We start from the raw sequence: 14690 nt of genomic DNA, 5'->3' as shown, positions 1-14690 counted from the left end.
TGCGATCGCAGTGTATTTGAAGGGAACTTGCTACACCTCGCATCAGAACAACAGTTTACGAAGCAAATAGAATTCTTCAGGAAAATGCAGTGGAGTTCAGCCGGAAAGTGCGCACTTCAACTGTAGGACGAGCCATTGCTCTGTTACTGTCACCACTGCTGGCCTTCAACGTAAGGCGGTCGTATGTTCTGAAACTGCTGTGTTCCGTGTAGCGAACAACAGCAGCAGCAAAGTAGAAGACTGAGGGGCTTGCAGCATCGGTGGTCGCGCTTGGTTCATTCGGCGCGGTGTCTTGCGCAAGGCCTCTCGGAGCGGATGCCGTGGCCCCTCGGTGGGTGCCTCCCGGGCGCTTCCTTTCATCCGGGACCGCGGGCAGGTTCGGTCGCGTGCCGTGCACACGGCACGTGCCGCGTAAGCCCGCCAGGGCGTCTCCTTCTCGCGGCCGCCCACGATCCGGCCGCGACACCTACACTCTCGGAGGCACACGCGGCACCAGAGGCGCATCCAGCGCGGCCGGCGAGTGCTCCAGATCGCATCCCGGGTCGCACGGCCGCTTTATCTTGGCCCGTTATGGCAGTTCATTACGGGCGGCCCGTAGGCGGAGCTGGGAGGGGCATTCCGGATGTGAGCCCCCATGCTTTTGCCTGGGCGCGGCGCCCCTCGGACGCCGCCACAATGGCGGCCAGCGGTGGGCCGCCACGCGTCGTCACGGGGGAGGCGGCCGGCCTTCCTGGGCCTAATTACAGGGCTCGCAGAGCGCCCTTGCGCGCCGCGCTGGGCCCCGCGCGCTGTCCCCGGGGAGCGGCGGCCCCGCGCCGGGGACACTGTCCCGTCGTCCGAGGTGTCAATGATGGCTGCGCGGATGCTGCGGGGGCTTCGAGGCCACTGCGGCCGTGGGAGGATGGGCCCTCCGCGCGTTTGGGCAAACAATGCCGTTTTGGGCCACGACCAAGTCGTGCCCGCTAAAGTATTCTGAAAAGTGCGAGAGTGCCGAAAGGCTATTCTCCTTCGGAAGCGTGCCAGCGGACGTCACACGCCCTGTGGGCGCGATCGTGCACAGCACGACTGCGCAAACGATACTCGGGGCCTGGTGCGGCCGCCATCTATAGCGTCCGCCAACGAAAATATCCTCACTCGGCGGGCACTCTCGCCGTAGGGAGAAGGAGCTTTTCCTTCTGCACTGGGCTAACGTCTGATTTTGTTTTTGCCTTTAAAAGTGGCGCGGATATTTCCTGCTGTTTCAGCGCACTGCAGCGAAATTTATGGCGAAATAATGTCACTGTGTACCTTGGAGCCATTTGAGCTCCACTGAGTGTCTAGATTACATGCTCCCACTTTCGCTGCGTTTCATTCCATTAGGATATATCGAGGGGATGAAGGGAGGACGGGGGGGGGGGGGGCAGATTGCTTGTACTAACGCGAAACCAGGGGTGAGGATTTTCGCTCTGTTGAAGTAATTTTTTTCCTGCGCCGTGTGAACGTTCACGAAGAGGATTGTAGAGATGTAGAGGACGGCCTCAGCGAGCGTGCTCTGTCTAACATACTGCTTGAAGGGAAACCGAAACGTGGAGGCACCAACTGTCAAGAGACACTGCACTGAAAGTAGTACTGGCTCAGAGGTCTAGGAAGAAAAGATAGCCAGTTCCATACGTACAACTCCGCGGTTGTTTACCATACCCTGGATTTCAACAAAAGGCCTTTCTGCGACCTTTAAAACTCCTTTAGGGGAGCTGCGTCTCTATGATTCCTTGGAAATTTTGAAGTAGATCACATATTTCTGTGAATCACCATGGTTCTAAAAATCATACACAAGAAATAAGATGACAGTGCAAAAGAAGAGACGCCAACAGCGATCCATATATCCTGGTTCCAGGTGCATCCCCTTGGCCTGCTATTGGCTCCCAGCTCATTAGACTTACTTGGTCGCCTGCTCCGTTCACTGATGGCGCGTATCGTAATTGTCGTGAGCCATAGATTGTATTTTTGGGTTTTGGATATGAATTCGCCGAGACTTTTGTAAACACGGTCTCGTTGCCTGGAAACGTTTTCCAGACCACGAATTGCGTGCCTTTACCATTCTTGCTTTGCGACCAGCCTGGTGAGTTGTCAGAGAGATAGAACTTTACGACAGTAAAGGCACGGAGGTTGGCCAAGGGCAAATTGCCGACTTGTTTATGTGGCATATTTGCGAATGAGCGATGATTACACACAATATATGCGAGGCTAATGCTGAAGTTGGCTACTCGTGGGCCTATTTACAGTCGGCAGGCGTGAGGCCCTGTCATTCGAGAGTGAAAGCTTCTTAAAATTCCGTGTGGAAAACGGAAAGCAAAGACTTACCACCACAGGGTGAGAGCTGATACATATGCATTGCACGAGTGAAGTGTGTGATATCTAAAAGGTCGACTGGCGTCGTCTGCTTTGAAAAAGGCGTCGGTGTTTACGAACAGGCCGCAGTTAAACGCGCAGCATATGTCTCATTTTTCCGCGGACCCACCATAACTCTCACTTCCTCACCCCGTGGGACCATTGTCACTTGCTTGCACTGACCGACTTCAACGACTAGCATAACGTTTTTCGAAGCGATCAGTTGACCAGGCTTTCCTCCCTTGGCGTCGGCCAAAATACGGTATACGCATGGCTTGAGAAAATGCACAAGGACAACTTTAAAGCTCTCCTTGATCTGGAGAACCGCTTCGCAGAAGGTGCTCAAGTCAATAATGGAGATATTTATGGTTGAGGCAAACGTTTTGTGCCTAACAGGGGAAGAAAAAGAAGCTGGAACAACTCTTGTAGTCGAAGAAACATTATTTCCAAGTGGGGGTTTGCAATCCATTCAGTGAATGAAGTTTTTTTTTAGCCTGCCTTGAATTTGGACTTCGATGTTCTTAAACCCCTTGAAAAATGCTTGAATGTTGAGTTAAATATTTTTTACGGACCATGGCTGGTCCCCTTCACGCGTTACCTAGAATCTCTTAGGAAATTACGCTTTTATCAGTGTAGGGTCGGCCCAAACGCTTCTGATAGGCCACGTAAGCTTGTGCATTTTATCCGCTTGTGCATTTTATACGAATGCTGTTGCATAAGTTGGTTTTTATCCTGTATGACGCGCTTGTTTCTCCCTGGAAGAAGTTCACGCTGTGTGCTTATGAAGCTTTCTATTTGTGGTTTTTTGCGTGTAGTTCAGTCACCTTTTGTCTCCTTGAAGTAAAGAAACAAGCCAAGTGTTTGCATGTCGGTACGGAAATTGTAACAATTTTTTTTCTTGCAGGCTGGATCTGATTACTACCTCTTCATCACTGCCAACGACGGGCATCAAACGGTATGTATAAAATTTGCTTATTTACCCTCTAAAAGAAGCTGCAATGTTCTGCAGTAAGATCAAATAAAAAATAAGGTTTACAAAAGAAAAAAAAAACTACTTTAGTGCTGCCTTGCATGCGAAGGCAGCGGGTTTACTGTTCTATCTGTGTGTTGGAGTAGCTTCCATTTAACCTCGCTTTATCCTTATCATGAACATCTGGCGTAGCCTTCCGGCCATATCAGGCATATTACCAGAGTGACGAAGTGAAAGATGTCATAAAGTGATAGAAGGGATCTTTTTTTTTTGCAGGGTGTTACAGTATGGATCAGCTGCTTATGCATTACGGATGAAATCGTAATATCAATAATTTCATCAAATCTGTAACATTAGCGCAAAAGAAGAAAATTCCCGGCTGATGCATGCCGAATAACGAAGGAGGAGGGATCAAGTGAGATCTCACTCAGGCTCAGTCACTTCCAGCGAACTAACCGCTGGAGTCTGAACGCGGTTGGTTGGTCCACTAATTAGACTACGGAGAAAGATTTGTATTCTTGCTCTTTTTCTTTAAAATAGGTGCGATGATTGATTATAGCTGGTAGTGTACGAACTGGTGAGAATACACATGTATGTCATCCTCATTGGTGCTATTTTATACATTGCTGGCCACCCCTTAATGACATGTATTTTAGTGCTATTCCCTTGCGCTGCATGAAAGGCATAATGAAACGCGTAAAACAGACATTCACGATAGCGAAAATGCACTAAGATTTCAGTGTCCGTTAGTTAAATGGATGGATGCTTACACGTGCCCTTGGAAACATTGAGCAGATAAGCAAAGAGAAAGGGACACATTCTCATATTTCCTTATTCCCTTTGCTGCCGTTTTGAGGCACTGAAGCTCTTTGCTCTATGATAGCCTAGCCATCGCTAGCGTTCTTCATGCAGGAAAGCCATACAATATTGCCCATAATTCCGCGCAACCCCCTTTCCCAAGCCCTGATAAATTAGCCAGTGTCTCCACTGATGAACGATGCTGTCCATCGCCACAGCATATGTATACAGACACCAGAACATGCGTATCGGCGCTCCCTGGCGTCTTTCCTTATAGTGATGTGAAAGCAGATGGCGCATCGGCTGTGCAGGCCAAGATCGAGGTGTACGTGAAGGTGGTGAAGCCCAGCAGCGGGCTCGACGGGAGCGATCTACTGGAGCCCCCGCCGCGGCCCTTTCCGGGAGGGGGCCCAGGTGGGTCCCCCTCCGGCCACTTTGCCCCTCCCGCCCCTCCGCCCTCGCTGGGCCCCGGCAAGAAGCGTCCCAACAAGGAGCCCCCGCCGCCTCAGCCTCCCAGACCTCCGGCCGGACCCACTGGCACGGGCCAGGTGCGCTGCATTTTCTTATCCGCTTGAGCCGACGCGGATGATTTCTGGCGCCCAGCTTTTGCTGCGGCGCTAGCTTAAAGTGTCAGAAAGGCAACAGTAGTCACTTTAGCTTATGCGCAGAGAAAAATAAGGAAGCGAATGATGTGGCCTCAAGAACATATGACTGCGTTCTTCAGCGACTCAGACCGCGATGTCAGCGAGCTGATTTACTCAGTTGGCTCTGCTGACGAGCTGTTGTCTAACTTGAGACTATGCGCAACGAATTGCGAACCAGGCGCATGCGCAACTTTTATCGGAGATGACTACAGTACCGGGACTCAGCAGGTGCAAGGTATTGCTCGTAATGCCAACCTCTGACGTGTGATGGATGTCGCAGGTACGACCAGACGCTGGAGTGGAGAATACAGCAGACGCAGAGGAGAAAGGGGGCGCTCATGGCGGCACCCAGGGAACCTCGGGCGGTATCGACATGACATCGACGGTGCTGCCGATCGTGGCCGTGGTGGGATTCGCACCGCTAGTGGCTCTTTTCTTCTGGCTCATGCACCGCCGCTGCCATAGGGACGACAAGCTGAAACCAGTAAGTGATATACTACGCTTGACAGCGGACCAGCGCTTGACAGTGGACCAGATAGTATTCGCCTTACCAGGTGGCTATTTGCAATATGACCATCGTGGACTAGGGACAAGGAACACATTTTTTGCAGCTGTCTCAATTTACAAATTATTGCAGAAGAAATTATGCACATTCGCTGCAAGGTTAGCGTGCGCCCAGTATAGTTTTCTTATTCTTGAACTCTTTTGATTAAAATCAGTCGATTGATCAACAATGCAAGATAGCTTGTGAAATTACTCCGGATTAGTCGTTCTCTCAGTGATGCCATTCCGTTAGTTGAGTGGAAATTTGACACAACTGCTGATGTGAGAATTAATAAATGTCCTCATGCAAAGAGTAGTCCATACACAATGCGCAGGTATGTCGAACGCGGAGCAAAAATGTTCTGCTCCTGCTGTAGTACCAAGTTTTCATTTTTTTTCAGCTATGGGCTTCCTGCTGTTTTACGTTTCGTTTAATATGTGAATGACATTCGTTTTCTCCACATTGCCTGTTCTTGCAGAAAAAGTCTACTGACCGCCTGGACAGCAATTTTCCCCACAACTTTGATCTTTCCCCTGCGACGTTGTACAATCCTAGAGCTCGGAGGGCCCTGTCCAACAGATACGAGCCGGACTTCTTAAGCTCTGTAAGTAGACTTGTAGTTTTTCTGCCTAACGCAGGTACTCGTAAATTGACAAGCGCTCCTGCTGCAATTAGCTGACCACATATATCACATTTACTTTGGATGGTACCGAAACCGAAAGTGCACCTTGCAGGTCCTGACGCTTACACAATGGGCGCCATTCTCACCCATGCTACCACGCTAACAAAATGTTTTTGTGCTTTACATATTTATTTGAAAATATTATTAAAATCTACTGCATTACTCGATGCCAACTTTCCTCCTTGTCTTCGATATTTGTGTGGTCCTGTATACAAGACGTCATTTCATCATTTCCCGTCTGAAGTGTTGAGCTTATGTATCAAAACCAGCTTACAAGGCCATGAACAGCGTGATGGCTGGAATTTTTCAAGACTTTTGCCCTGCGTACTTATCCCTTCGTATCTTCACGCTCACAGCTGTGCCTCGCACCGTGCCTAATTTATATCCCGGCGCACTTTTTTTTTCTTTCAACGTGTCACGACACACAACGCCGAGAAAGTCACATGAGCATAGCTAAATAAATTTACACAGCCTTCCTTCTTTATTTTCCCACACCCCACCGCTATGACTAATGCGACGACTTTGCTGCGCGTGTCAGTATTCAAAGTGACACTAATCGCGATCCCACTTTCTTTTTTTTTTTAGCGTTAGAGCATTTCAAGCTCACAAGCTGGCCTTTTTCTTACCTAGCGAACAGCAAAAAATTTCTTTCAGGTTCTGAAGAGCGCAGGCAGAGAAAATTAACTTTATCCCAACGCAGCACTAGACGTCGCGCAAATCTTGTGCCTGAGTCACCAAGGCCGGTCCTGAAGGTTAACGAGTGGTGACACAGACACGACACTTCCGGAGAGAAAGTGAAGAACATTCCTGCCCTGTGCCGCCACTTTTCGTGCGTCACTTCTAACCAAGGAGATATACACTATATAAAGACTTTTTATACAATTTTATGAAGACTTTATGTGCAAAAACTTTTTATAGAGAAGAAGAACTAACAGTAGTTCATTGTTATATGTACCTGGCACAGAGCACATTTAAATTTCTTCAGTAATCAATTCGTCTAAAACATGCGCTGTCCCTGAGGCAGTTATGCAATGGGATTTGTGCAACATGAAAGCCGCAAAGGTCTAGGACGCTATATTAAACAATAAAACGTTACATTTGACACCTCTTTCATACTTGAATGTGCATACAGGAGCTAACATGCACAAATATTTTTAAAAATCGATGCGTTTTGGAAGTGAATTTTGTTGTTTGTCATTTGTTGTAGCAACTCGCATTTGCGAATTCTATCTGTATGACTATTGATGCGACAGTAATTCTCCTACCTTTAGGTACTGTCTTCTGTGCTCAGGCGTTCTTATAGTTTTCTCCGGGAGAAGCATCGGATTCAGGAGTTCCTTACTAATTATCTCCAACGTATCTCGCCCGCCCAATCTATCTTTTTTTTTGTTTTCTTGCTCTAGAAAGCAAGCACACGAAATGAAAATAGAAAGCCATGTAGGATCGCGCCCGAGATGATAGCAATTATAGCGCTCTTAACCAAGACTTGGTGAAAGGAGGTCTGGCGTAATTAATAAAGCAATCCCATCACAAATTGTTCATTTGCAATCTTTTTACTCTGTGATTCGCCAGTGCGATTCCATGTCCCCGCTCTTGTCGGGATATACCAGGTGGCGTGGCAGACCGTAGGAACAGAACAGAATGGAAGGGGAATCGTTAATGCAAAATTAGTTTCCAGCGGCAAATGTAACGTTGTGGGTCATGAGGGGCGCCTTACGAGAGGGCACCGGATTAACTTTGACCACCTAGAGTTTCTTAACCTGCGCTGAAATCTCAGCCCACGGGCGGATTTGCGTTTCGCCTCCATTATGAATCAGCCATCTCAGCCGGGATAGAACCCGCGATCTCGAGCACAACAGGTGAATGCCATATCCACGGAACCGTTGCTGCGGTTAATTACAAGAAAAAGTCGTCACATTGTACTGGCTGGCCGCGCGATGTTCGACCCAGCTCTCACTATGAACCATTACTATATTATACTGGCCCTTTTTACATTCTAGCCGCCGCGGTGGCTGAGTGGTTACGGCGCTCGGCTGCTGGCCTGAAAGACGCGGGTTCGATCCCGGCCGCGGCGGTCGAATTTCGATGGAGGCGAAATTCTAGAGGCCCGTGTACTGTGCGATGTCAGTGCACGTTAAAGAACCCGGGTGGTCGAAATTTCCGGAGCCCTCCACTACGGCGTCCCTCATAGCCCGAGTCGCTTTGGGACGTTAAACACCTATAAACCATAAACCTTTGTACATTCTATGTCTCAGATGGAACCTATCGTTAGTACTGGCATCCATGTAACAACCAGTTTGTGAATGCTGACGGTGCGTGGACACGTCGGCTAAGCATGCAGATGCTGGCGCTTATCTTGGTTTGGGGCCAGTCGCATACAACGATTTTTTCCCCTTTAGATTATATTCCATTCTTCCGCAGCGTTAGATGGCTGATGGCGGCGTTTAAACGGAGCCTGGTGGCGGCTGAGCTTATGACGAAAGACTAGAGATAATAAAGTCGGAATAGGATTGTTGCCTCATATCGGCCCTGAACTCTCTTCCTCCGATGGCTTTTGGACGCGCTGTCAGTGCACAAGCTTTTCACCATATGGAAATAAAAAGATATATTGCCGAGAATTGTGAAAAGGCAGACGAAAGAAACAAACGATATCTTACCTGAACATTTCAGATAGGTGCTGCTGCCATGTCACAAAGGAACATTTGCATCTCCCCCGTTTTCTACCAGTACATTCAAGGGTCTGAAGATTGCAGCAGGAATGACAGTTGTTAATGCTATGATTATGTCTTGGTAGCCTGGAATATTGTGCTGCGGTCATTTGTTGTCGCTCAATTTCGTGCAGCAAGTGATATTCGGCACTCGGCGGCGCCGTTAGCTTGCAATCATGTAGAAACAACCGCACACTTGGTTGGCGCGAAAATATGTATTCACCCTTAAATTCACGCCCTAATTCAACCATTTTTCCTCGAAAATTTCCATTTTGGGACCGAGATTCAAACTAGCATTCAGAATTTGCTATTTTGACTCCTTCCAGTTGTCAGAACATAGCAAGTGGGAATTCCCGAGGCACCACCTGCGGTTCATCGGAATCCTAGGCGAAGGCTGCTTTGGGCAAGTTTGGAAATGCGAAGCCATGAACATCACCGGATCTGAAGAACCGGTCATTGTAGCAGTCAAGACGTTAAAAGGTAAAATTTTCGCACAGCCTGGCAGAACATAGCTTTATATCGATATAGTTAAAAGTACATGCCAACTGAGTTGTGCTTGCTTTATACAGGCCGTTTTTATGCTTTAGTTGCTATATAGTTTTATATTTTGAAAAAAAAAAACGAACGAACTCTTCGTTTCTTTCTGAGCTAAGCTCAAAGTGAATAACGTATGTCAACACCAGGCTTCTGTGCTACAAAACATTCCTAACACTTGTAATAATTGGATATTTTTTGCTCTATTACATTTACAGAAAATGCCACTGAGAAAGAAAAGAAGGAGCTTCTCAGTGAGCTGGGTGTGATGAAGCTAATAAACCCTCATCCCAACGTGGTCACATTGCTGGGAAGCTGCACAGACAGAGGTAACATGCCTACCTATTCTAACAAGCATTACAAAGAATTTATCAATGGTCTGTCCCTTGAAAGGAATGCCTGCACACTTATTTTCATTGTCCATGGTATTCTTATACCCTAAAGAGAGGCTTCGGCTCCGTGCGTATTGCGTGCAGTATGCTTTTAGGATTCGTTATGCCATGTGCTGCGGGTTTTTCGATCGCAGCTTTAGCTTTATTTCTTGGACATGCAGTGCATTCAGTAATGCAATGGCTGCTTATTCCCGGGGCTGACTTTGATGATAATTGTGGCGGTTCATTTTCTTAACGAAGTTCTGAAGGGTATATGCAGTCTCACTGCAGTCCGATGCCTGGACAGAGACCTTTGCTACTATAATTGCCGCAGTCTTGTAGTGAACCAAATGATGTTCGAGAGTCGCATATATTAAAACAGAAGTCAGTATATGCGGCTCGCGATTATGGGCTTTTTAGCTGTACTTACGAAGGAGCCCAATAAAAAAATGCGGCTAGCCAACTTCGTAACTTTACCTTTCAGATCCGCTGTTTGTCATCATGGAATACGTACCATTCGGAAAACTGCAAACCTACCTTCGTGAGAGCAGAGTAGAAAGATCATATGGAAACCTGCATGGAAGTAGCAAGCACCTTACTTCCCGGGACCTGACGTCTTTTGCATACCAAGTGGCCAAGGGCATGGAATACCTTTCTTCTAAAGGGGTAAGCACTTCAAAGGCAAAGGCACAGACGCTGGTCGTTGTAACATAGTCCCTGAAAATGCTGAAAACCGGTCTAATCATTAGTGCTAACTTGAAATTGTGACAGTAGCACTACTTAGCCGTTTCACAGTAATAGTAACTAAAATGAGGCTAAAGACAAATGTAAGGCAAACAATTTAGTGTTGTTTCGGGAACTCAGCTGCAGGTTGAGACTCATAAAGACGTAAAGAGAGCAGCTTTAACTAAACATACCTCCTTTGGTTTGTCTCACAAATTAAGTATACTTCACAGACCTCCAGGGGTAACATTCTGTCAGACGGGCAGTGCACAAATGTGAACATAAAAATGGTTAGATCTAGGCACCACGCAGCATCAGTGCTCTTGCAAATTCAAACTGGATTACAATTAAAAAATAAAGAAATCACCAGCATCAAAAAGCGGTGTAAAAATACAAGACAAAGGCAAATAACTATGTGAGCCGGATGGAGGGTTTACCACCGCGATGCGGTCCATTCGAATCACGGTGCTCATACACGGCCTCCAAGTTTTCGCAATGCGGCAGGGCTCAGTCAGGTTTAGCAAACCCTGCCTTGATGCCCGAACTCGGTGGCCATGACTCTGCTCGCCCCTCTCATCCACTGAGATGTGGCAATAGTTTATTCGCTGTCATCATCAATATGAAAAAAGGTCATTTTCCTAAGCATAAAACATGACGGCTATAAATTAGTATACTGTATTAGTTTTTCACACCCCGTAGCGGAGATCAGTGCGTTGTGTATTGTGACAGCTATAGCTATAACTCCATAAGTTATAGCGCCATACTGCAGAGTCGCTCCCTGCACTTCACTGTTATTCACTGTGAATAATTTTTAGGAATATTCGCCGCGTGTGCGAATATCCGTAGAAATATTAAATTTGTATTCTGATTGGTTTTTAGTTGCACAATTCGTATTCGACTCGGTTTTGAGAAAGGACAGTCGCGAGTAAAAAAGATTAGCACTAGTGACGTGCCACCAGAACGGCAGATAGCAATGCTTGGCACTGTGGTTATGAACATGCTGATAAAAGTTCCAGGTGTTTTCGCAAAGCATGGTGCCGTGCCAGCCGCGCGGTGGGATTTTCGCCGCTCCGTTGACGTCACTGTGCTAATCTGTTTTACTCGAGACTGTACTGTTCACACACCCCTACTATTTATTGGCAAATGTAAGGATGTTCTATATCGTCAGCTTGTAATAGCATTACTCGTGTATTTATTGAGACGGTATGATATCATTATTACAACTGTAGCCAGTGGGCACTTTCATTTACGTTTTCTGTTCCCTCCCTTGGTTTGCACTTTTTGCTTATATTGCCTGGTTTTGGGCTCATTTTCTAGATCATACACCGAGACCTGGCAGCAAGAAATATTCTGGTTGGAGAAAACAAAACCTGCAAAGTTGCCGATTTTGGATTTGCGAGGGATGTCATCACAACTCATGTTTATGAGAGGAAATCAGAGGTAATACACTGTGATTATATGCCTAAGTGCTAGTTGGGTGCTGAGGGGAATCTGTAAGTGTGTGTGGTTTCAAAAACTGTAACTCTATACCGTTTGTGGCCACTGTCACAATCACGAATGAACAATTTGTCACCCCCATATGCATGTGCAGAATATTGCTGTAGTACAGAAACATCTGTGTTTCTTCACTTTCAGGGGCGATTGCCAATTAGGTGGATGGCACCAGAATCGCTTTACGACAACATTTTCACAACCAAGACCGACGTCTGGTCGTTCGGAATACTCATGTGGGAAATTGTGACACTCGGTAAGGGAATAATTCATTCTTTCTGCAATTCAAAAGTGCACCTGTGTATCTGATGGCTAAACGAGTGGCATCCTGATCTTTCCTGTCAGGCTCCACACCATACCCTGGCCTGGCAGCTGCCGAGGTGATGCGACGCGTGCGCGATGGCTACCGTCTTGAAAAGCCAGAGCACTGCAAACGAGAAATGTACAATATCATGTACTACTGCTGGGACCCGGACCCAAACGAACGACCTTCCTTCAGTGAACTCACTTGCCTTCTTGACAAGCTCCTTGTCAGCGAGAATGACTACATTGAACTGGACCGCTTTCCTGACCACTCGTACTACAACATCACCAACCTCTCTGGCGAAAAGCTTTAATCACGTCGTTCCAGCCGACAAGGCGGCTCTCTGGTCGTCCCACGACAAACGCCTTTGGCAGAGAGGGCTGAAGGAAGAAGCAGATGAAGGCAATGGTCGCGAAAGTCGGTGCTCGCCACGAAGTCCTGCTAGCTACATTCCCTGTGTTCATCGCATTGTAATGCTTCCAGATGTTTGGATTGTGGCATCCGCAGTGCCGAGCCGGCAGCGGTTCCATTCGCGAGGAAGTCACGGCACTTCCAGCCTGCGCTGTGCAGGAGAACGCTTGCACACCGCGAGTGGTATTTTGTTTTTTATGCGACAGGAATGGCTGAGTGTTTGCGAACGACTGGAAGCATCCGTGGTGTCAACTGAGAAGTGTGCTGTGGAACTAAGATCTTTGGTGTGTTACGATGGCAGCTCGATCGTCTGTAGAACTGTGTCGCCAGAGTGTTCTGGGATGATACTCCGGTGTGGGTCTGGTACGTCCTGGATCGAACGCCAAAGAACTCTGTGCAGAGACAATACAAAACGCGGGCCACCGCGAAAGTAGTGTGGCTTGCTGCTAACTCGTGGCGTTGACAGGGACCAGCCTGAAATTACGAACCATATGTGTGCATGAGGGTTATGTGTGCCCTTGCTCATCACTCATCTCAGGGGATGCACTGCTGCGCTCGCCGTGCCTTGGGGTTCATAGAAGAATAAGCTTTTCAGGTACCGGTAGCCTTCAACGAAAGCTTAAGGGGCTTGCGTTTTGTTTGTTGTTCAGGCACGAGGCGCAAAATCTCGTTGCTTTTGTTGGACATGCCCGGGACTTGAAGCAGCTGCAGTGCACTTGTATTTTAATGTATCATAAGAGAAACTTATTTTCTTATTTTGTTTATGCGGGCATGTTCTCCGCTTGCATCTTTAGCATCTTATCTCACTGACACAGTTCTATAAAAGTGAAGTTTGTTGCCTTTACCAGTTATGGCGAAAGATTGGCGCCATAATTTCCTTTCAGTCGGTTGCGTGACTATTTCAGCCTCAGAACTAAAGATTAAATGTTTATGACTAGGAGCAAATCATGACTAATACAGCTCAAAGCATAACACAAAAATCTCTGTTTTGCGCTGTCTCAGTCATGAGTTTTGTACAACCTTCCGGTTTTTTCATTAGGAGTACACATCCAGAAATTTGCAGCGATGTGAAGCAGGAATAACTTAGGAGCGCGTACAAATATCATTGTCAGCGTTGCACTGCCTCCGTATACCGGCTGGGAGATCACTTGTTCGGGCCGCTCGTCTATGACAAAAGAAAAAACAGCAAACCCCGACTTAGTTTATCTTTTCACAATAGAAAATCATGGGAAAAATTCCTAAATTACAGATAGCTATTCAGTATGTTCTACAAACCTGAAGTTGTGATTAACTGGATGAAAAAAATCTATTGGCACAGAAGGGTGTGCTGTGCATGAATGTTTTACTAAATTATACTCAACAACCACAAAACAGTTCCAAAAATGACACGCTGATTTATAAACCCAAGAACTACTCCAACTATAGCAGTGTAATCGTGCATTAAACACCCTGTTTGCTTGCAATGCACAAAAGGAAACTAGTTCGCCTAAGTAAATCAATACCTTTATTCGAGTGCACTGACTAAACGGGTTCGTTGTTTCGCTTAGTTTTTGTTTGTGTTCAGAGAAATAAATTAATATGAATCTAGGTCTTAAGACGAAGCACTGAAGCAAAAAAGCACTGAACTTCGCACCTATTTATGAGAGATAAGAAATATGGATTGCATGCTGGAATGACTCCATTTCATCTTGTGTACAGTAGTAATGAGATTATATGCTCTTACATATGTGCTTTACTTATATTGTAGTGATGTGTTGAATGTATTACAAAAATGATTAATTATTTGTCAACACAAATTGCAAATAAATGATAATGTACAAGATGGGCGTTCATCTTTTTATTGCAACCGCGTCCAACTGAGCAAGCAACTAAAATATATTTTTTCTTTGTTCCCGCCGGCCCATGGGTCTCTACGTTGGGTAAGTAAAATAAAAAGTAAACGTGCCATTATTTTTGCTATGTTTTTAACCACACAGAATGTGTGAGAGAAGATCAGGCACAAACAAATATCCTCGCGATCTTTATGGGTGAATTATTGAGTTAGCGAAAACACTGTGTAGTATTAATGACTTGGCGTGTTGTCGATGCTTTATCAGTGCCAGCAAGACATCCACAAAGCGCAAGGCGGACATTAGCTTGCCGT

General features: G+C 46.6%; 1 protein-coding gene across 1 annotated transcript in view; it reads left to right on the top strand.

The window, feature by feature from the left end:
- Nucleotides 1-14366, top strand: part of Cad96Ca (tyrosine kinase receptor Cad96Ca) — a 56260-nt gene extending 41894 nt beyond the window's left edge. Inside the window, exons 3-12 of the mRNA XM_077648285.1 lie at nucleotides 3272-3322; nucleotides 4447-4683; nucleotides 5060-5263; nucleotides 5802-5927; nucleotides 9040-9193; nucleotides 9466-9576; nucleotides 10103-10284; nucleotides 11659-11781; nucleotides 11977-12088; nucleotides 12178-14366. Of these exons, the coding sequence (XP_077504411.1) occupies nucleotides 3272-3322; nucleotides 4447-4683; nucleotides 5060-5263; nucleotides 5802-5927; nucleotides 9040-9193; nucleotides 9466-9576; nucleotides 10103-10284; nucleotides 11659-11781; nucleotides 11977-12088; nucleotides 12178-12449 (1572 nt within the window). The 3' untranslated portion in view covers nucleotides 12450-14366. The remainder of the gene's footprint in view (nucleotides 1-3271; nucleotides 3323-4446; nucleotides 4684-5059; nucleotides 5264-5801; nucleotides 5928-9039; nucleotides 9194-9465; nucleotides 9577-10102; nucleotides 10285-11658; nucleotides 11782-11976; nucleotides 12089-12177) is intronic.
- Nucleotides 14367-14690: the final 324 nt, after the last annotated feature.

Source organism: Amblyomma americanum, chromosome 1 (genome assembly GCF_052857255.1).
Source record: "Amblyomma americanum isolate KBUSLIRL-KWMA chromosome 1, ASM5285725v1, whole genome shotgun sequence".
Classification (NCBI taxonomy): Eukaryota; Metazoa; Arthropoda; class Arachnida; order Ixodida; family Ixodidae; genus Amblyomma; species Amblyomma americanum.
The sequence above is the reverse complement of the archived record's forward strand: the minus strand, read 5'-3'. Positions and strand labels throughout refer to the sequence as shown.